The 21,754-nt window shown below is 43.4% G+C and overlaps 2 protein-coding genes across 4 annotated transcripts in view; both read right to left on the bottom strand.

The window, feature by feature from the left end:
* The window catches only part of LOC121706878 (solute carrier family 41 member 1-like), a 29,231-nt gene extending 23,986 nt beyond the window's left edge, over positions 1–5,245 (bottom strand). Inside the window, exon 1 of the mRNA XM_042088975.1 lies at positions 4,900–5,245. Within this exon, the coding sequence (XP_041944909.1) occupies positions 4,900–5,007 (108 nt within the window). The 5' untranslated portion in view covers positions 5,008–5,245. The remainder of the gene's footprint in view (positions 1–4,899) is intronic.
* A 1,080-nt stretch (positions 5,246–6,325) lies between these two features.
* LOC121706876 (cytosolic 10-formyltetrahydrofolate dehydrogenase-like) lies at positions 6,326–21,322 on the bottom strand. Of its 3 annotated transcripts, XM_042088971.1 has the most exons (24): positions 21,179–21,322; positions 19,739–19,873; positions 18,317–18,321; positions 17,640–17,869; positions 16,857–17,022; positions 16,393–16,494; positions 16,065–16,154; positions 15,672–15,809; positions 14,589–14,714; positions 14,058–14,149; positions 13,183–13,330; positions 12,826–12,945; positions 12,487–12,614; positions 12,124–12,274; positions 11,484–11,554; positions 11,294–11,399; positions 10,803–10,890; positions 10,620–10,713; positions 10,067–10,166; positions 9,474–9,572; positions 8,877–9,042; positions 8,446–8,551; positions 7,541–7,740; positions 6,326–6,974 (listed from the first exon to the last, which is right to left on the bottom strand). In XM_042088971.1, the coding sequence occupies exons 2-24, from the start codon at positions 19,863–19,865 to the stop codon at positions 6,919–6,921; spliced, it is 2,709 nt and encodes a 902-aa protein (XP_041944905.1). In that variant the 5' UTR covers positions 19,866–19,873; positions 21,179–21,322; the 3' UTR covers positions 6,326–6,918. The 3 variants fall into 3 exon arrangements, with proteins under 3 accessions (XP_041944905.1, XP_041944903.1, XP_041944904.1); XM_042088969.1 differs by lacking the exon at positions 18,317–18,321 and having other exon boundaries at positions 17,640–17,874; XM_042088970.1 differs by lacking the exon at positions 18,317–18,321 and having other exon boundaries at positions 17,640–17,874; positions 19,739–19,885; positions 21,179–21,291.
* Between the last annotated feature and the right edge of the window lie 432 nt (positions 21,323–21,754).

Here is a 21,754-nt window from a genome sequence, read left to right as displayed (position 1 = left end):
GTATAGCGCCACCTAGTTAAACACAAAAAAGTAAAAATGAGGTTTTAATTGAAGGTATCTGTGACCTAACATAGTCAAAACTGCACGAAATTGGAAGTGTAGGATCATTATGACACCCTCTGTATGCACGCCAAGTTTTGTGGAATTCCGTTCATGGGGGGCCACACAATAAATTAATTTATGTTACTATACACCAACTGGCCTGTAGGTGGCCGGAGACAGTTTTCTGTGAATATCTCGAGAACCGTAGGGCCTAGGAGGTCCACCTTTTTTATGTATGTTGGTCTTAAGGGGGCATGTCAACCCATCCCATTACCACTTATTTCATGTATAGCGCCACCTAGTTAAAAATTAAAAAGCAAAAAATTAGGTGTTTTCATCACAATATCTCTGGCTGACAAGGTCAAAACTGCACGAAATTAAAAGTGTAGGATCATTATGACACCCTCCGAATGCATGCCAAGTTTTGTGTACTTTCGTTCATGGGGGGCCTTACAATAAAATAATTTATGTGTACATTTAGTGACGTACACCAACAAGGATTCCCGGGACACTGAAAGACCGGGGTACACAAAACTTGGTGGGCATGTACCCCCACATGGATAGCATGGAACCGTCATTCTTCGTTTTGATCTGTAGCCCCCCCCCCGCTGGACTGGACCCCCCGAAAGGAGGGTAGGGCAGACACAGTTCTCTGTGAATATCTTGAGAACTGTAGGGCCTAGGATGACCAATTTTTTCCGTATGTTTGCCTCCAGGGGTCATGTTAACCCATTCCATGTGCACACATGTGCATAAACAGATACACACGCACACACATACATTTACAGTAATCATACGTATGACACATACTCACACAGTAGACATATGTACGCATGCATGCACATGCACAAACACACATACGCAGGCAAACACACAAGCACGCACATACACACACACACACACACACACACACACACACATAAACATAAATTTGTACACGCACACATGCACACAATTCAAGAATTTTTCCCGTCATCTACTCCCTGAACACCGAACCACCGGGGTACATGAAATTTGGTGGGTATGTAGCCCCACTAGACTTTTACGGAAAAATTTCATTTCGTCCCCGGGGACCACCACCAACCCCCCCCCCATACTGGGCCCCCTGAACCGCAAAAAAAAAAAACAGTTTTTCCTAAATAACTACCTGAACCGTGGCACTGAGGATGAAGAATCTTTTATGGTATGTTGGTCTCAAGGGCCCACATCAACCTGGCTCATAATCACTCATTTGTGATTTGCACCCCCACCCCCCGGTAAAAAATGAAAATGCAATATTATTCTGCTTTAATCGCCCCTATCTTCAGTTAAGATGTTCAGAACTGCACCAAATTTTATGTGTATGATTGACCTGGCATTCTCTGGGGGTATGCCAAGTTTCGTAGAATTTCATCCATGGGGGGGTCTAAAAAAATTAGGTTATGTGTACATTTAGTGACTGTACACTCATTGGCCTGTAAATGGCGGTGCACACATATACACATGCACACACACACAGGCACCCACATACTATTGGTATTAGAACGGCCGATACATAATTACAAATTCAGTAGGATTAAAAGAAAGACAAAATAAATATTCATCATCATGGCTGCATTTTCAGTATTGGCGATAAGTAGTCGTTTGTCCACTAGATGGCGCATTGTTGCAGTGAGACGTAATTTTGTTGGAAGTTAAAAGTGGGTTGGAAAAAACAATGGACGCTTCCTACAAGGACTGTAATTTACCGCAGCGAACATCTAATAAGGATAGGACGATGTTCACATGAAGTGTAATTCCCATTTCTTCTTGAAGCCGAAATAAATCTGAGGATGTTTATCGGACATGCTTGGTTTTTACTGCAGGTACGTTAATCTTGTAATATCAACAAGGACCTAGGTAATGTTACCTAACGTTGGTTGAGTGATAGAGGCATTTGATTGATTGCATTTGTAGAAAACTATAAATGCGGTTATACCAAGCAAATTGATAGCAGCACTGTTTGTATCTTTCGACTGTCATTTATTGCACGTGCTACAAAATCATTCTGTGCAATGGAAGATTTACCAACGTTACACCGGTCTGATACAGTTTTGCCTATACATGCGTGAGACTGAGACGCCTGTTTATTTTGTTGCGTGTGCGTGCAGGGTGTGAGAGGGGAATCGATGTGCTTTGATTACAGCTTGGTAGTTGTAGTCTGTGAAATTAAAAAGCACGTGTGTGTGAAGTATCCAAACAATGACACCTTCATTTCATTATGGCTTTAGCAACACACCTTAAGCTACTGTGTAGTGGGTCCCATTTAGAAGTGGCTACTTCATTTGCGCTTTCCTTGACTCATGGAGCTGCGTGAATGTTATTACAACTTTTCGCCACGATATGACAGTTTAAGTCTGCTTGATACTGTAAGGCGTAAGCCATTGGTTTCCAAAGGAGATTTTATTTGTGTCGCCAGCATAGCCTATTGACAATTTATGTTGTAAATAGGCCTACCTTATAATCCTACCTGTAGCTTAGGGAAGCTAACAGCTTTCTATTAGGATCTAGTTTGTTAGTTACCGTTTTGTCATAACTCCCTGATGCATTTTTGCATTTAGAATAGCCAGAGCGTGTATATCTCAATCGGAAAATTAAACAATATCGGGTGCCTATGGAGTAGGCTGGGTGAACCCAGCCTGATCTGCCCGCTATTTATTTTTTGATTTCTTAAAAGATTGAGCTTGGTCTGATGAAAGCCAGACTAGCCATGGACCTCAGTTACACAATGCAAGGGAACATGAATCAGCCTATATTTGCACGAACAATAACGGACAAAAGCTCTTCAACTTTGGCCCGTTAAAATGTGTATGAACAGTCTAGCGACGCATTTCATCAAGGCCCATTTGGACATGTCAGTTATTTGCACCACTGGTTAGATGTAAAACAGCATTTCGTTTCAGACTAGGCTACTGTTACTTAATTTGTGCATTAACAATAACGTTTCAGACTACTGTTACTTAATTTGTGCATTGACAATAAAGTATTACATGAACTAAAGATGACTAAAATCTTATGTAGAAGAAACATTCACAAAAAATCCATCCATCCAAAAATGACCTTTGTTTTTGATAGCTGTTGAAAACGGCATGGAACTGACAGAGATGTTTTTGTTTATACATACATAAAAAAAAAAAAAAAAAAAAATAACATTATGCTGATACCTTTTGCTTTTCCCAAATACAATGTAGCCTACAGGTGTAAGTGACCTTTCATCAATGCAGTTGCAATGGATGAACTGTGATGAACTGCCCTACTTGTGATTGTTTAGAGATTTTAAAGGTTTTATAACAATGCTACATCTTCTTTGGCTATTCTACAATCTATTCACCTTTTCAGCACCAGTAGGCTACTTTCTGTGCAGCCACACACACACACTCAGGCATGCCAAACAAGCATACACAAAAGTTTCAAGAGTGGGGGATGGAGTAAAATATGGAGACAAATTGAAGTGTGATTTATGTTCGCGGACGGATGTACAGGACTGAGCGGCGGTCATATTTTGTACCGCTATGCGGTACATCTAGTTTCAGTTCCTGTTTATCTATTGCACGATGGGTAATAATTTAAAGGAATCTAGTTGCAGCCTTGTAAATAGTGACCCTGTAAGATCCCTAGTCATTGCAAAATCATAGTCTGTGACTTAAAACTCTACTACTTGTTGTCTTTAGATGTGAGAGGGTCTGAGACTGTAGTCTTTCAAAAATCTTTTCCAAATCTTTGCAAATCTTTACAAAGTCTGTCAGTGTGAGGAGGGCTTAAGATGCAAAGGCATATAGGGCAGGACTTGGACCACAAGAAAATGCGCGATATTTCGAGATTATTTTAGCCGTTTATTGGCAGAGCAGATCCATTTGAGTTGGGTGAGGGAGACGAAGTACCAAGTTCAACCACAAGCGCCTCCTTCCTCTGATAACTTCTGACATTATTCTCCTTTCTTCCTGGTTTTTTAATAACTTTTGGAAGTCGATACCTACACCAGATGTTTTTCTCAGTCGGACCTATTGGTACAACCTAAACGGCAATAATTAACCATTTTCCTTGACGATGTTTCGGATTTACTTCAGTGCCTAATGCTTAATAATGAGGCGAGTATCTCCAATATGGCGACGTCCAGATCTGATGACACGCCGTGCAAACCCCAAACTGAGTATCACTGTTAGGGAATATTTCCACTGGTACTATTTTTCTAAATGGTTTTGAGTAAATGTAACTGGGCCTGATGATTATCAGTCATATCAACATCATGTTTTCTTTAGTCGATCTTTGTTATAGTCTAACTTATTTTTTGCTGTTTTATTTGAAAATATGCTAGATGTGTTTGTCTTTTCTTGTCCCGTCACAAAAGACAAGTGTATGGTGGCCTGTTCATCAACCAATAATTAACAAGGTCTGAAATGTTCGCAAATTTGTTGCATCAAATGATTTGGTTAAATAAAACTATTATATTATTTATAATATGATAGGTAATATACTCCTCTCACAGCAGCAAATGACTCTCTGACTGAGGCAGATTGTTCATTTGAGTTGTATAACCTTGTGGTCACTTTTTTTAAAGGTCAAAGTGACCATGTCCTTGGTTGTGTCATGCAGCTGAAGAGATAATACAAACGGACAAAACTCTGGAACGAAATCAGCTTATTTCTATCTATGTGGGAAAAGTGATATAAGAGCATCTAGTACACGGCCCATAGGAATTAATACTACCTGCCATCATTAGAGTGACAGTCTACCATACACACAATCACAGTATAACACCTATTGCATTCTTGCATACAAACACACAAACACATGTATGCCCACACAAAAACACACATGCTCACACACACACAAACCCACCTGAATCCCATCCAGCACCATTCCTGCTGTGACCATGCCTAGACCAGCAAGCAGATAGGGGAAGAACACCTGGACACCAATCCTGAAGGGGGTCTCCGAGTTGACCATGCTTCTGTCCACTCAAGATCCTCCTCCTTTCTTCTCTTCTATGGCAGTAACAGGACAGACATGTGGCCACTTCCAACAGCACAAACTGATTTAGGACCAGCTTCACTCAGCTGCCCTCCTTCACCAAGCATCCTGAAGAAACACTAATCACAGGTCCTAGGACAGGTGTTTAGGGCTCTGAAGACTACCTGCTTCAGTGTGGCAACACTGCAACATCAAGGATGGCTCAAAACACTCTTTATCAGATAATCCACAGGCGGTTGCATCTACCTTTGACCATCATTTCTGAGCTCAAAGGTATGTAGAGTGGGGGTGGGTGACACACACACACACACACGCTTATTACACACCTGCTTTTAGGCACTAAATACAGCCAAGAGACAACGGAGGCTAAATATTACCTCCGTAGGGTTTCTTATTTAAAGCAACACCAAAGAGATTTTTCTACCTTAAAATAATGTTTCCAAATCGTTTCAGTGGTTCATCAACTCAACAGGGTGAACGGCACTTCTGCATTCGCTTTGCGGCCCTCTATCGGCTATAACCGCACTATGTAAGTTTGCCAGATCGGGTAGCGGATCTGTAGTTCGATGGAATGACACATAAGAATCTACAAATGTGACTTGCATCTGATGTTGCAATACATCGTACTTTCATAAAATCATGCAACATATTCTACCTTGTCTGTGGACATTGTTATTTCCAAAGCCAGTGCTGGATAAACAAATAGTGCGTGCGACAGAGGAAAAGTTCTTTGGTGTTGCTTTAAGCATTCAGGGTCACAGATCTTCATAAGGTTTACGCTTTACTGAGATTACAAACAGAAAAACAGCCCCAACCTTTTCCTACAAGATTCTTATTTATGGCAATTGAGTCCAGCAACATCAGAAGTATCAATGCATGTTTTAAACACTGAAATTGTTGCAACTGTCCAAACCTTTTGAAAAACACAACTTTTGTAGTTTTCCCCCATCATGCCTGCTTTCACAGCCTAGCACGAGCCCTCTGTGGGCTTTGAGCGTTTTAGTCATGGTCTTTAGGAGAGCACTCTCTTGGGGGTTGGCAGAGGATTGATGATAAATTAGATGTACTTTGACTGATGAAACCGAGTCGACGCCTGAATAATAACCCACAGTTGGGCCAGAGAGACACAGAAAAGGCACAATGAGAAAAGAAACGCTTAGTTGTATGTCCCCAGTGGAAGATTTGGCTTTTTAATGTTGGCAGTAATGTACAGAAATTGATCATAATCACAAAGCCCCCACAGCTTTTAGTAGAGAAAATAACGAGATCAGAAAATGCAAACAAAGCACTAGAATTGTGTTAAAATAGCGTTTATTCAAAAACACATTGAGGTCCAATTTTTCAGTTAGTGTGTAGATAGATGCTTGAAACTATGTATTAAATGTACTGATAACTGTGCCACCAACTACAACAATAAAATCAGTTTTCTGCTTTCATGAGAAATAAAACTGTTGGCTTTGTGTTCACATTTTGCCGCAGACTTTACAATAAAAAAGCACTGAAATACTGAAAATAAAGGCGCCATATTTATGTTATATGCAGTCTTATTTTTCATTCAGGCAATTTGATTGCATAGAAACATGTTTTTTTAGCAAAAACCATGGGCACTCAATAGGATATATCAATTTGATATAAGGTTTGGGATCTTTCCAAAGTATGAATCAGCCTGGTGACACTGGTGATTAGTCTCATGCTATGTAGGGAAATAGGGAGTTAGCTTCAATGACTAGGTTTCACAGTTGATTTCTTCAATGCCTCTGATTAAGCTATTGTTTGTCACAGTACACATGTCTTGTGTCTTCAGCGGGTCATTTTCACGGTAGAGACACCTGTGGTTGTTCCAGGTTGTTGTCTTCATAGGAGTGAGTGTCCCTGGGCTCTCTGTTCTCAGTACTCGATGGTTACTGTTTTAGTCTTTAGGTACTCGTTCAGAGCCTCTTGACCTGGCGAACACATTCAAACACAGGCAAAGCATTTCAGGATAGCAGGTGTCTTGTGTGATAACTGGATGTGTCAGTGACTTCTTGAACTCTCTTCAACTAGTCCCCTGATGTTGCACGCAGGGCTTAATGCAGTGAACATTTCTGTGCCTGAAACTCTCAGGACGTCATATATATACTGTAGTTTAATTGCCTAGTTTCAAATCTTAAACGTACTGGCTCATTCAGGCAGTGCCTGAACACTTTAGGCCCTGTGCACGCTGTGCCCTTGAATAAGGCACTTCATCTGCATCATCTCAGCCTGCCCAGCTCTGAATGGCTCCCAGCTACGGCTGTGGGTTAAGCTGTGATGGACTAGTCCCATCCAGGGAAGTCTACAACTCTCAGTCGCTTAGCACCACACAAATCAGACACGAGCACCGGCCCTTTTAGCCTTCATGGCTAAACAACCGTAGACTATAGAACTCCAGAACTTAGTTATGTGGAAAAGTACGAGAAAATGTTTATACTGAAAAACAGAATGTGAGCCATGCGGTCAAAAGAGATTTGGGTGATGTTTTGAGCCTTACCCAGGTCCTTGCCGAATCCAGACTGCTTGAACCCACCAAAGGGTGCTGCCACGTCCGTCTTGTTGTAGGTGTTCACGAACACAGTGCCAGCCTGGAGCTTCTCGCTCACGTACAGGGCTTTGCTGACGTCCCGTGTGAACACTCCGGACGCCAGGCCGTACTCTGTGGCGTTCGCCCTCTGCAGCACGCCATCCACATCACTGACAGACAGGAAGGGGGTAGATAGGCAGGAACATCATTATCAGGCCTTCAATATGCATGATAAAGATGAGACAGGAAGGGGGTAGATAGGCAGGAACATCATTATCAGGCCTTCAATATGCATGATAAAGATGAGACAGGAAGGGGGGTAGATAGGCAGGAACATCATTATCAGGCCTTCAATATGCATGATAAAGATGAGACAGGAAGGGGGTAGATAGGCAGGAACATCATTATCAGGCCTTCAATATGCATGATAAAGATGAGACAGGAAGGAGGTAGATAGGCAGGAACATCATTATCAGGCCTTCAATATGCTCTCCCAAATGTGCAGCTCATGTTCTCTACACATTTCTCATCACATTTGTATCGTGCCCTAGGGAAGGCACAAGCTGCTATGCACTAGCACGTCAGTAAAACAAGGACATTTGAACTCAAAAGGAAGCCTTGATTTGGAGTTTTCTCATCTCATCCTCTGATGGACCAACACATCTGTTCCCAAGGGAATTTTATTCTGGAGTAAATTGAATAACTCATGAGGCTGAACAAAAATAAAGGTACTCATCTGTCATCTACTGTATCACCATTTCTCTCTTTCTTTCTTTCTTTCTTTCTGTCTCTCTCTCTCTCTCTCTCTCTCTCCCTTCTCCTGTCATTGTGCTGCAGTGGATTAGATCAGGAGAGATTGTGGGACAGGTGCTCACCCATCCTTAAACTTGGAGATGATCATGATGGGCCCGAAGGACTCCTCCTTGGCGATGAACATGTGGTCCTCCACATCAGTGAACACTGTGGGCTCAAAGAAGAAGCCTGGCAGGAGAGAACAGGGGGACAACAGATAAGACCACTAGTTAGTGAGTGAGTGAGTCAGTCAGTCAGTCACTCACTCTCTCGCTCTCTCGCTCTCGCTCTCTCTCTCAGCGGCACACATTCCCTACTAATGAAGCTATTCTGCAGGCTGCAGTCTTTGATTTAATAAGGTGACTGTTCTGTACTGCAGTGGTGACAGTGTGTGTGAGTGTACAAGTGTATCTGTGTGTGTGTTTGTGTGTGTGTGTGTGTGTGTGTGTGTGTGTGTGTACGTCTCTGCAGCGTGATGTAATGCACCGGGTCCCCTGTGGTCAGGATGACTCACCTGGCCGGGCACACTGCTTGCCCCCGCACACCAGCCGGGCCCCATCCTTCACGCCAGCCTGGGCGTACTCCACCAGCTTGTCCAGGTGCGCTTTGTGGTTCTGGGGGCCGTGGTCAGTCGAGCGGTCCAGAGGGTCTCCGATCTTTATCTTCTTCACCTCCTCCAGCTACACAGAGAGAGCAGAATGGTGCTGTACTGTAGGAAATGATACAGGCACTTCCATACGATGTCGCCTAGTTGTTTGTTTCTGTGCATTTAAGAATGATGTTCTATACATTTTCAGGAGATGTATGTGCGCTCCTGTGGGTGTGTGTGTGTGTGTGTGTGTGCGTGCATGTGTGCGTGTGATAGGCTGATGCTTTGGGCAAGGACAGCGATGCCCTCTGGTGGCCATTAACTGTCAGTATCTTGAAATAATGCCCCAATGCTTTATAGCTATGGCTAAAACAATAACAAGTGTTAGGAAATATACCGCCACTTACACTATATAAATGAAGCATAAATACGCTTACAAACATATGAACACACTGCCATTTTACCAAGTGGTAGTTTGAAATGAAACTGAAAAATGACGAGCCTTTTAGCTCCCATACACACCACTCTCTGCACAAATGTGTCGTGGAGGGACTGCTCCACAAAGAGGCGGCCGGCCGCGATGCAGTTCTCTCCTTTGTTGAAGAACACTGAGCTCATGCCCTGAGATTGCACACACACAAGAACACCAATATAAAGAAAGTGGGACAGACATATACACACACATACACACACACTCTCGCTCTCTCTTTCTCACACACACACACACACACACACACACACACACACACACACACACACACACACACACACACACACACCATAGCTGCTAGTGTATTTTTGCAATGTGCACACGTTATTTTTATCAGTGTCTGCCCCTATTTCGGCGTTCTTCCAGACACTCATAGTGGGCTCTTTGTCTGGCTCTGCATTTGAAGCCCGAGAGAGAACCTCTCCCATTCAGCAGCAACGTGTGGGAAAACCTCTCCCATTCAGCAGCAACGTGTGGGAGAACCTCTCCCATTCAGCAGCAACGTGTGGGAGTAAACAAGGACAGAAATAACACACAGCATTTTAAGAGTCATGAAGGGTTATGGGTCAATACAAAACTTTGGCTCGTGTGTGTGTGTGTGTGTGTGTGTGTGTAACACACTGACCATGCGCACAGCTTTGTCCAGATCACAGTCACTGAAGATGATGAGAGGAGACTTCCCCCCCAGCTCCAGGGACACCTTCTTCACATTACTGACTGCACAGCTGGGAGAACACATACACAAACACACAAACACACACGCACACACACATACACTTCAGTATCAGTAAACGTCACATCAATAATCTTCAGCAACAATTAAGACAAGAGCCTATTTGGTAAGCTTCAGATACTCTGTCCTATCATTAGTCATCCAAACAGTTAATGTCCTACGATTTCACAGTGCCATCTTACTTTTAACAACTGTTGTCCTGACAGCTCTTCAAATTGTAGATGCCGTAACAGCTTATGGCATATGTTACTAAGCTGTCATAGCATCATCATAGCATTGACTATAGTGGCTTGACCCTGTTAAGACACTGACTGGTATAACTTCTTCTGACAGCATATGACATCAGCTATGACATGGTTATGTTAGTCTTATGAAGCTGGATTCAAGGAAAGCTTTACATGAACGTCTTAAAAAGTCAAACGTATGTGAGTTAAACTTCACTTACCTCTTCATGATATGTTTGCCGATCTCTGTGGATCCAGTGAATCCTAACTTACGAACGTCAGGATGGTCGGACATTCGCTGACCCACCAGAGCACCTGAGGAAGAGAAAAGGGTTTAGTGTGTTTTATAACGGCCCTGAAGCAGACAGACTAGAGAGAAAGGCGGTCGGCATGTCTGTAGGTACCTGATCCTGGGAGGATGTTAACAACCCCCTTGGGGAAGCCGACTCTAGCTGTCAGTTCTGCAAACTTGAGGGCTGTTAATGGAGTGACCTTGAGAGCGACATACAAAAAAATCGGTTTGTGAATCATCATGCATCTCGTAAAAATATTTAAATATATATTTAAATAAATATTTTTTACTGTTAAAGTTTATGTTGTCGAACTGCATTCTGCAGAAACGGCGTCTACATTCAACAGCTTCCAGCTGCTAGTAGTAATGGACATGGTGGAGCATTGCGGCCTGACCATCAGTCAGCCCAGGTTTGATTCACGAGTCGCAAGTCATACCATCAGTCAGCCCAGGTTTGATTCACGAGTCGCAAGTCATACCATCATTTAGCCCAGGTTTGATTCACGAGTCACAAGTCATACCATCAGTCAGCCCAGGTTTAATTCATGAGTCGCGTCACCTCAAGTCAAGTCAGTGTCACCTTAAATTCATTTGAAGACTTACCTGTGCAGGTTTGAGAACAACAGTGTTGCCAGCCGCGAGGCAGGCTGCCGTTTTCCAGGCCAGCATCATCAGGGGGTAGTTCCAGGGGATTACGATGGCACACACACTAAGATATGCACACATGTGAGTCAGGGTGAACAAATCTACAAAATCCCATCAGATTAGTCTCACTATGCTGTGTGTGTCTTACCCGATGGGCTCTTTCTTGGTGAAAGTGAGGTTACGGTTGGGCCGAGCTTGGTTGATGGGGATGGTGGAACCCTGAGAAAGCAGGAGAAAGACATCTCATTGGCCTCTTAGTAAAGCAAGTGGCACGCTCCTCCATGCACATTTGCGTGCGTCATTGACGCGCGGTCCCAATTGTTGGGAAGACCACGAAACCCCCCACATGCGCAAATTCTCATCGCGTACGGGAGACAGACACGGGAGCATGTCACTGCCTTAAAGCGCCAACACGACTGACGTTAGTAATGTCTGACTTCCTTGAAGCTACAGTGTGCTGGGGCTACTTAATTGAAACTCACTGAATACCAGTCCAAAATGTGAAAGACACTCCATATAAGTAGCATCTTGGTTTGTGCTTTCTGGACTACTATAGCAAGATGGCGACACAACATGTCGGACTCCTTGGAAAAGGACCCGCTCCCTATGTAGATAATAAAGGGCTAATTCTAAACAATGAAACCATAAGCATTCATTTCTACAGGCAATGATCAAATGAGGAAAACATAGTTGTGAATACTACCGGTATATTCCATTTCTGCTAATATATTGCATTACATACAACACACTAGCTTTAAACACATGCATCCAGAGATGTAGACACTAACCTGGATCTTGTCGCACCAGCCAGCGAAGTATCTGAAGGTCTGAATAGACATGCCCACGTGGGTTTTGAGGGCCAGGGTGTAGACGGCCCCAGAGTCGATGGACTCAATGGTGGCCAGCTCCTCCTGATGCTGCTCCATCAGGTCAGCTAGCCTGGGAGAGGGAGAGAGAGAGAGAGAGACAGAAAGAAAGAGAGAGAGACAGAAAGAAAGAGAGAGAGAAAGAGAGACAGAAAGAAAGAGAGAAATGGTGATACAGCAGATGACAGATGAGTACCTTTATTTTTGTTCAGCCTCATGAGTTATTCATTGATTTACTCCAGAATAAAAATCCCTTGGGAACAGATGTGTTGGTCCATCACTCACTTGTACATGAGCTTGCCTCTGTCTCTGGGGTTCATCTTGCCCCACTCCCCCTCCTCGAAGGCCTCCTTGGCTGCCGCCACAGCCCTCTCCACATCTGATATCTGGGCCAGGGACACGTCACAGATGGCCTACAGACAGGGAGGGGGAGGAGTAAACAAGTCACAGTAAACAAACCTGGAGGGAGATTTTATTGGCCTCTACCGATCAGGGCATTACGGAGTATGACAGCTCAGGGATGAGAGAAAGAGGGAGAGATGTGAAAGAGAGAGGGATGAAGAGATGACAAAGAGGAAAAGAAAGAGATCAGATGCCAGTCTCGGCGTCTGAATGTAGCAGGACCTGTCCATCTGTGGGGTTGATGCTCTTGTAGGTCTTCCCACCCTCTGCATCCACAAACTCCCCATTGATGAAGAGCTGATGGGGTATCTTGATAGTCATGTTGTTCACAGTCTTCTCCACCTAGGCACACACACACACACACACACACACGCACGCACGCACACACACGTGCACACACACGCACACGCGCACGTGCACGCACACACACGCGCACGCACACACACACACAGCGCAAAACAGCTACAATTAGTTCATCCCTGAAGAAACACATCAAATGACCATCTCAATCTCCTGGGACCACCACTGTGATTAAAAAACTAAGATAAAGACGAGAAAGCCTTGTTGGGAGAGTCTTACATAGTCCACGACCAGCTCCTCCTCGCCATCCTCTCCTCGCAGTTTCCTCACGCACATCTGGATGAACTCCTGGAAGGTAGTTGCCATGTAAACGTCCTCGTTCTGGAGCTGGAGGTCACTGGCCCTCAGCTTCACCTCCTCCACGAGCCTGCTCAGACCCAGGCAAACAGAGGCAGGTCACACACACACAAACACACACCTTGGTGGTAAACATAGCCCTACACATAACATAGGATATGTTCTAAGCTAAGATCTTGAAGAAGCAGCCCAAAGGCAACCATTTTAGTATTTATTCTGTTTTTCTTACAGTATAATATATACTGTTAATACACTGCATATATCTATATTATTCTTACTACTATTATAATGTAGCAGTAACTGCTACTACATTGCACATATCTGTACATGTTGTTCATACAATGTTCATATTACATAGTCATATTTAATCTGCTCTTATAAGGTAACAGCTAATACACTGCACATATTTATATTTAATTTATGTTACTGTAAACCACTGCACTATATTTCTTGTCCTGTCTATGCACCACCTGTCTATACTTTGTATATCACATTGCACATGTTTTTTTTTGCACTTCTGGTTAGACGCAAACTGCATTTCCTTGTCTTTGTACTTCTACTCTGCACAAGGACAATAAAGTTGAATCTAATCTAATCTAATTGATAAAGGCCACAATGGCTGAAATGCGTCGGCGCTTTTTAATCGATTAGCCAAGTCATATTAAAGACTCTCTTGAGAGCCACAAATTCTGGTAACACTACTCAAGTCAAGGAAATGTTCGTTACATTTATCAGCAGATTAGCAGGAAGCTCGTCTTATCTTCCGCCACATCACATCCTGTGGATAAAGCGCATACCTCACCACATCCATGGAGGCAGCTCCAGACTTGAAGAAGTCGGTGGAGTCATCAATCTGGTCCACATTAGAGAGGATGCTCTTCCACACCGCCTGCGCTCAGATTCAAAACACATTTCAGCCATTGTCCCCATAAATCGTCCTTATTGTATCTCTGAGGTCCATCTCCAGCAGAGAAGAAAACATGGCGCCAGTGTTGACACAAGCTCGTTGGGGATTTAGGCCTAAGCTTTGGTACAGAGCCAGTGTACCAAAGTGAGGAGTAGGACACTATAAATTCTGTGCATGCTTACTATGTAGCTGAACTCAAGAGTTCAGCAAGGTCAAGGTAAAAGTGTGAGGTGTGTTTGCGTCTGTGTCTGTGTGTGCGTGTGTGTGTGTAAACACAGCCATTGTACGCATTGATTTTCCTTCAATAAGTACAGTATGCCAAGTTGGTTGACATGGCAGATTGAGTTTCGAGTTTGTCATTTCACCATAGCTGTGCCATGACAGAGGTGGGGCTGGGGGTGGGTTGTGGGAGTCTGCCTACCCTCATCTGCTCAGCGAAGGCCTTCTCCTCCTCATTCAGCTCCACGGCAGCACTGGAGCCCGCACTGAAGTACTGAGCCGCGTTGATCATCTTTCCATCCTCAAACTGGAGATTCTTCACAAGCAGCTGGAGACACACACAGACACACACACACACACACACAGTGCATTTCATGGTTTAATTACAGTGACAACACTGTTATACAACAATAATCATATGTATTATAATAATTACATGAAGCTGAAGAATTACTGTTATCCCAGTGAGTGCAAGGCTAATATTCTGAGACAAAGTTGTGCAACATACATATTTAACAGTATTACAGGGCCTCTGGTTCCAAGAACTATCTTGGGGGGAATTCTGGGACGAATCCAATGAAACACACACAAGTGCACTCACAGAAACAGGCAGAGAAAGAGAGGGGGGTGGGGAGTGGGGGGGCTTGGGGCATTGCCAGAGAGGCAATGAGAATTTCTAATGAGCAATTACTACTCCCATCAATCAATTAGTCCTTCTTTCTCTGTTCTGTTCGCCCTTCTATGCTGTCCGTGGCTATGCCTCAAATTCACTTTGTCCACAGAACACATTTTTGGCATAGTTCCCTGTTTTGCTCTCTCTCTCTCTCTCTCTCTCTCTCTCTCTCTCTCTCTCTCTCTCTCTCTCTCTCTCTCTCTCTCTCTCTCTCCCCCTCTATACCACCTTCCTTTCCTCTACTGATACCCCAGAAGGGGAGGTTGGAGGTTGGTTATGTAACACTAGACAAAGGACTTTCTTCAGCTGTAAGTTAGTCTAGGGCTGAAGTTCATGGTCACCTGCTGGTAAGCAGCTCTTTAGACTCACGTATAAATATGCTTTTACAGTCAAGTCCAGAGCACATGACTGAGCCCTGAGTGTGTGTGTGTGTGTGTTTGTTTGTTTGTGTGTGTGTGTGTGTGTGTGTGTGTGTGTGTGTATGCGTCAACATTCAAGCAGATGAGGATTATATGGCTGAAACTTTCCTGGCAAGGCAAACTCGGGAGTGTTTGGCAGTTGTGTTACGTGCACAACCTCACAGATGCATCTGTTCCTTCTGCTTGTCCTTACCGTCTTGCCATCGTTGCCAAACAGGACGAGTCCAGCCTTGGTGACCATGCCAGGTTTGCTGGCCCCAGGTATCTCAAGGGGCTTTCCGTTAGCTACGGTACCATTGTCCACCAGAGTTGATCCATAAAAAGTGACTTTCTGCAAAAAGTTATGTCATATTGTTGACAAACACACTACTCAACCGTCATAAACAGCAGGTTTATATAATTGAATGGTTTATTTGGCAGCGAAACTGCACACACAAAATAAATGGTGGTCAAGCAGGCATCTGTATATCAAAATATGATACTGTAACTAATCACTACATACTATTTATCTCAAATGAAATTTAGATTCATACCAGCTGTGTGTTAGTGTGCGTGTGTGTGTATGCGAAACATTTTCTGAATTCACCTGTCCATCAACCTCTGCCCAGGCTCCTGGGACTTTATCGTTGCCTCTGATCCAGTTATGGATGGCTTCAGCAGGCTGGTTCCAGTCAATCTGCACTCATAGCACAGAGAGACCGAGGGGGGGGGGGGGGGGGGGGTTGGCAAAAAGAGAGGTCATCCATTAACGACACATTTGTACGTGTGTCATCAGAGTTCTGCTGCACAGGGCCAAGGCCTGTGTTTGAAACATCCATTAGTTGACTACATAGCACACTATTTAGTGAATGCCTGCCATAAATAGTGAGTACGTTTTTTTTAACACAAAGGCCTTGTTTGCTGCGATAACCCACCTTTGAGTTGTCCTTCTTCTGAATGCACTCGTAGGTGGCCCCCTCCTCCGGCTGTTTGATTTTGGGAGCGGTACCCGCTGCGATCATTCTCACTGCGTCCACCTGTCACCACCAACAGCACAGGTCAGTATCTATCTACACTGACTCAAAGCTTCTGTTTGATTTTAGTGTGGTTTTCAGAAAACCAGAGATTTTGTACAAAAATACACTTTCACTCTGAAATGAGGAGGAAGCAACAAACCAGGCTTTATATATATCACATGTTACCATTAGTTGTTACAATCCATAATCCACATCTCATCATGAAACTATTCAATAGCCCTGTTACCTCTGACAGTGTCGCCTTATTGTCCTACTAAGTGTGCTTATGGTGAACTTATTGTCCTACTAAGTGTGCTTATGGTGAACTTATTGTCCTACTAAGTGTGCTTTTGGTGAACTTCGTTGGTGCCATGCTTCCTCACCGTTCCTTTGACACCCTCGGGGAACAGAAAGCGCTTGTAGATGGTGTTGACCGTGTCGTCAGGCTGCACATCGCACTCTCTCTGCAACAGGATTGGTCCAGTGTCCAGTCCATCATCTGCCCAGAACACAGTGAACCCGCCTTTCTTGTCGCCATGGATGAGGGTCCTGAATGAAAGTGTGAAGGTGAGACTTTAGTATGGTAATAATAATAAATAATAATATGTTTTATTTATATAGCGCCTTTCTCAGACTCAAGGTCACTTTACAAAGTCAACACAAACTATGGATGGACTGTGGACGCCTCTGCCAAGTTAATATCTTCCTCTGACCAATGTTCACCTTTTCTATAAAGTATGTGGGTGGTGAGATGCAACTTCCACTTTCTTTGTGGGTCCAGTGCTGCTCAACTGGACCAAGGAAATCACTTGGAATGTCTGCTTGTGTATTCCTGTATTTTCCTTAGTCATTTCAGTGTCTCTGTTGTTTTACAACAGGCAGATAGCCCTTGAACAGAGTGATTTTTATGTCCAAAATATTTGTTTTCTATTAATTGTGAGCCCCTAATTATAATCAGAAACTATAATATATATCAAAATTATTTTAGAAAATCATAACAAATATAAATCTCCACAATAATAACACTAATTGGGCAGATATGTTTAGGTGCCTCAGACTGAGAGTATGGACCTATCTAAGTTCCTGGGACGTTACAGACTGAATTTATGGACTATCTAGTTGACTGGGCAGTGCTGTATGTGTGGTGAGTCCAAGTGGCGACTGACCAGTTGATGGCGGAGGCTCCTCTGTGTCGTGGCAGCAGGGAGGGGTGGTAGATGATGGAACCGTGCGCGGGATGGTCGATCACCTCCATGGGAATGAACTGGGAGCAGAAGGGCAGCACGTTCAGCTCGGCGCCCACCGCCTTGTACTGGTTCAATACCTCGGGGATGGCCTGGCCCTTCAGGCGCCAGCGCGGGAACTTGAACACCGCCACGCCGTCCTTCTCGGCCTCGGCCGCTGTGGGGACACCGTGAGTGGAGCGGCACGGTCAGTGAGTGCCTGCTAGTTTGGAGCGCCGTCTCTCCTATGAGCAACATCTCGTTTTTTTTTTTTTCCTCTTGGTGAAACTCGGATGAGGACGTTTCAATCACACCCCGTTTTTATTTACACCTACGTGTCTCACTTCATTTTCTCTGACATTTCTGTTTATCTATGCCCACCATCAGCTGGAAGTAATTCACTGTTTGTAGCTCAATCTTTTTTTTTCCCTTTTTTTTCAGACAAATCAGTGAGCAAAAGGAAAAAATCAATTTCCTTCAGTATACCTTGGCCGACTCTGATAAACTGTCCCTCCACTGAGAAGGATAATAAATAAGCACTTGATATTCACATCACACACGGCTCTGCAGCTGGAGTGATGTTTTACAAACCATGCAGGAGGGAGCTACTACAGCAAGGACAGGCCTGCCATCACACAAGAGTCCATGACAACTCATACTGAAACATCATTTTCTAAACTTTTTAGGCTGTATTCACATTTGGCTCCTTTCATTCATGTTATTCATTCATTCATGACTATTACGATAGAGCCGTTGCACAGGTCACTCTGTCAACTTTGAATTGAGTTCAGACTCAAGCTATGTAAGCACCTGGCCAACCAGTGCATCCACTTCCAAACCAACCCCCTCTCTGTGTTTGTCATTTATGCAAGACGTAGCCATCGTTATCAGTAGCAGTTCCAAGGACATGTTTTCATGCTCATCTCCACTGACTTTATGTACACATGTCTTTGAAAGGAAATTAGTTCATGAGTTTGTTTAAAAAAGTTCAAACTATTCACAGTCATAGGAAGTTTCAATCCAAGTGCTGCACAAATGGGGATTATCAGTAAGCAGAAATCCACAAAAACAAAAAAAGGCTTATACTGCATACATCACTCTGCTGCGCGTCAGGGAGTTCTTTGCCTCCACCTCATCCATCAATTCCGTATAACCGGACACCTCGACGGCTGCTATCCCTTATTGAAATGTAATGTAATGTAATTTAATGCACGCTCAAAAGCCATGTTATGTTTTTAAGAAGAAACAATAGCTATTTGTAAGGTACTAATGAGTGTTTCTGTTGTATAGATAGCTTTCAGTCCAGGCAATGAATGACCACACCACCACCTAACCTCCAACCAGCTTTCACTTTAACTTATTTGTTAACTATTGGCCTTCTTCAAGTCTGCTGGCCTGATACTTGCAGCAAATGGCAATGTTCCTATGGGAGGGGCTTACACATTGGTCAGCCTATTACAGTGACACCACCTTATGTGCTGCAAACAGGACTGTCAAGCCATTTACAGGTCAATGTCCTTTGGTCTGTTTCCAGGGGCAACACAGGTCAAAAAAGTGCCTGTCCCACTGACAATTGACCTATAAGAAATCTCAACTCAAGCAAAATGAACTCTTTTAGACATCTTGAGATAATATTGTCTACAGACTGTCATGCCTAAGTGCCATGGAAGTGTCCTGTTGAAGAACTTTAATATGAATTGCCATATCACCCATGAACATATACAGACCTGCTGAACCTGGATCAGGACAATACATGAGAAAATGTCTTTTCACCGTTACCAAAACCATGATTTTTTACTTTTTTCTGTAGAGTAACTCAAAAAACAACCTTGAATTTAGTCTGACATTTTTTAACAGCCATTCATTTGTTTGGTTATGCCTTACTGGAAAATAAAAGGTGATACAATAGTAATTGACATGGAGTGGAGACAGATATATTTGATTGACAGGTCATGTCACCATAAGTGTGTGTGTGTGTGTGTGTGTGTGTGTGTGTGTGTGTGTGTGTGTGTGTGTGTGTGTGCTGGGGGGTGGCGGCTCACCTAATGGGTCAGCTTTTCCATCCTTGTCTGGTATTGTGAACACACCAACGACAGTGTGGCCTTCCTTCCTTAGTTCCTTGTAAACTTCCTGTCCAAACAGGCTCTGACCAATTACCGCGATCCTCATCTTGGACACTAGACCAATCATTTAAGAAGAAAAAGGAAAAGGAAATAAGCACAAGAAATAATGCTCTCACTGCTCTCATTATTGAAATCACAAAAATCATATGCATTTATAATACTTCATAACACATTCTGTTCTGCAAAAGTTACACTGACAAGTAACATCTCGTTTCGTTACATCATTAAATTGTCAAAAATTCTAGTTTCCAATACCATGGTGAGATTTCAAATATCCTGGTAAAGTTCATATGAATAATATTAGTTAATATCCACAGTATGTACTTTAAACCCAGAAATAACAAACAGGCCTACTGGCAATTCCACCATATGTAAACATTTTTAGTGAGTGCAATGCATATCTACCTGTCTAAAAAAAAGTTTGAATACAAAAAAGGCCTGTGTTGTGTTTACAGTCTATGGAAAATGGATGTGCCACAACAGGAAAGAAGGACATGTGTAACTTGCTCAGTTTCGGGTAAAACATCCATAATCCTGACAAACAGGAAGAGTCTTCTAACTATGCAAAATGAAACCAGAGAGGGTTAAAGCGGAGCTAGTAATCAAGGATCTTTAATATAAATTAAACTGGTAGGACAAGGTGCCCACAACACCTAGGCCTAAGTCTCGACCCATGGGGGACACACCTAGCCTCAGAGCCCACCTTTAGTCACGTCAGTAAACTGGTTTGGGTGAAAGTGTCATAGTTGAGATGTGATGTACTTTAATGGAAATGTATATTATTACAGTATTTATTTTCACATGCAGAGCACTACCTAAGAAGACGACGACACACCACCAAAGATAACACAGCAGGTCATAAAGTATCAGCCAATCAGAACTTCGCAAAGTATCATTCCCTTCAAGAGGACCAATCATATCAACTCATTACTAAAACGCTCCCTCAACTTTGAAAAGCTTCAGACAGCTATGATCGTACTATAAACTAGCGACACAATGGCTCATGGTAAGGTGGACCTCTGTTCGACCACAACATTATGTTCAATAAACTGTACCGATAAGATCATGCGTGGCTGCAAACGTCTTATCTCATAGCATAGCCTACGTTTGTGTCAGACTGCAGGCGAAATCGTTTTAACTTGCATGAACTTAGCATGTTTATCCTATAGTTCAATAACAAAGGCTTAGGCAACGTTAAACCGTTGTAGAAGCGAAAATCGACATTAACACAAACTTCACAACAATTTACAATGCAACGTGCAAAAACAGTTGTGCTGTTGGAGACAGCAATTCTCTAGCATGATTCGTGGTTATGCATAAGGTGACCTAACTGGTCAAAAATAAAATCTTAACTCTTACCCGTGCAAGACACTTGACAGCCGCCTCCTCCGTGACTGCAGAGAGAGGTCAGATGGGCGCTGTCGGGTTATATTCCGGCTGGGTGTCGCGGATCGGACGCAACGCTTGCTGTTTCACAACTGAACCACTCTTTGGAAACGTGCAGGGGAGGGGCCAGAAAGTCAAGCCAAATACCTCGGACTGCATGTGCGTGGCTCTGGACTGAGCTCTGAGGGCAACGTCGTTGAAGCATGAGTTGTCTCTATAGGCCTATTCGGTTCAGTTTCAGTTCAGTTACGTTCAGCAACTGCAAAAGCACTGGTAGGGTAGCCTACCCCCGAGTTGCCATAGTCAAGCATGAAATGAAGTAGGCCCACAACCCCATTTACAAATGTTGGTCCGTTGTGTTAAATGTCACAAAACAGAATAGCCTATACTGTATGACAACCACATTTAGTTGCAAAAGGAACATGGACAACATATCAAACTTTGAAACTGACCAAGAGTAGGCCTATTTTATGAAAAAATATTAGCTCATTTAGAATTTGGTACCAGCACCACATCTCAAAAAAAGTTGGGACGGGAAAATTGCAAAAC

The sequence above is a fragment of the Alosa sapidissima genome, chromosome 4, assembly GCF_018492685.1.
Source record: "Alosa sapidissima isolate fAloSap1 chromosome 4, fAloSap1.pri, whole genome shotgun sequence".
Lineage (NCBI taxonomy): Eukaryota > Metazoa > Chordata > Actinopteri > Clupeiformes > Clupeidae > Alosa > Alosa sapidissima.
This window is presented reverse-complemented; position numbering and strand designations above follow the sequence as displayed.

Excerpts from the sequence above, each read along its gene's own strand:
- LOC121706876 (XM_042088971.1), bottom strand. The coding sequence starts at position 19,865 with ATGAGGATCGCGGTAATTGGTCAGAGCCTGTTTGGACAGGAAGTTTAC. Across the intron at positions 14,715-15,671 it reads TTGGCAACGATGGCAAGACG|CTGCTTGTGAAGAATCTCCA; the intron begins GTAAGGACAAGC and ends GTGTGTCTCCAG. Across the intron at positions 12,615-12,825 it reads TCAACCCCACAGATGGACAG|GCCATCTGTGACGTGTCCCT; the intron begins GTCCTGCTACAT and ends CCCTGTCTGTAG.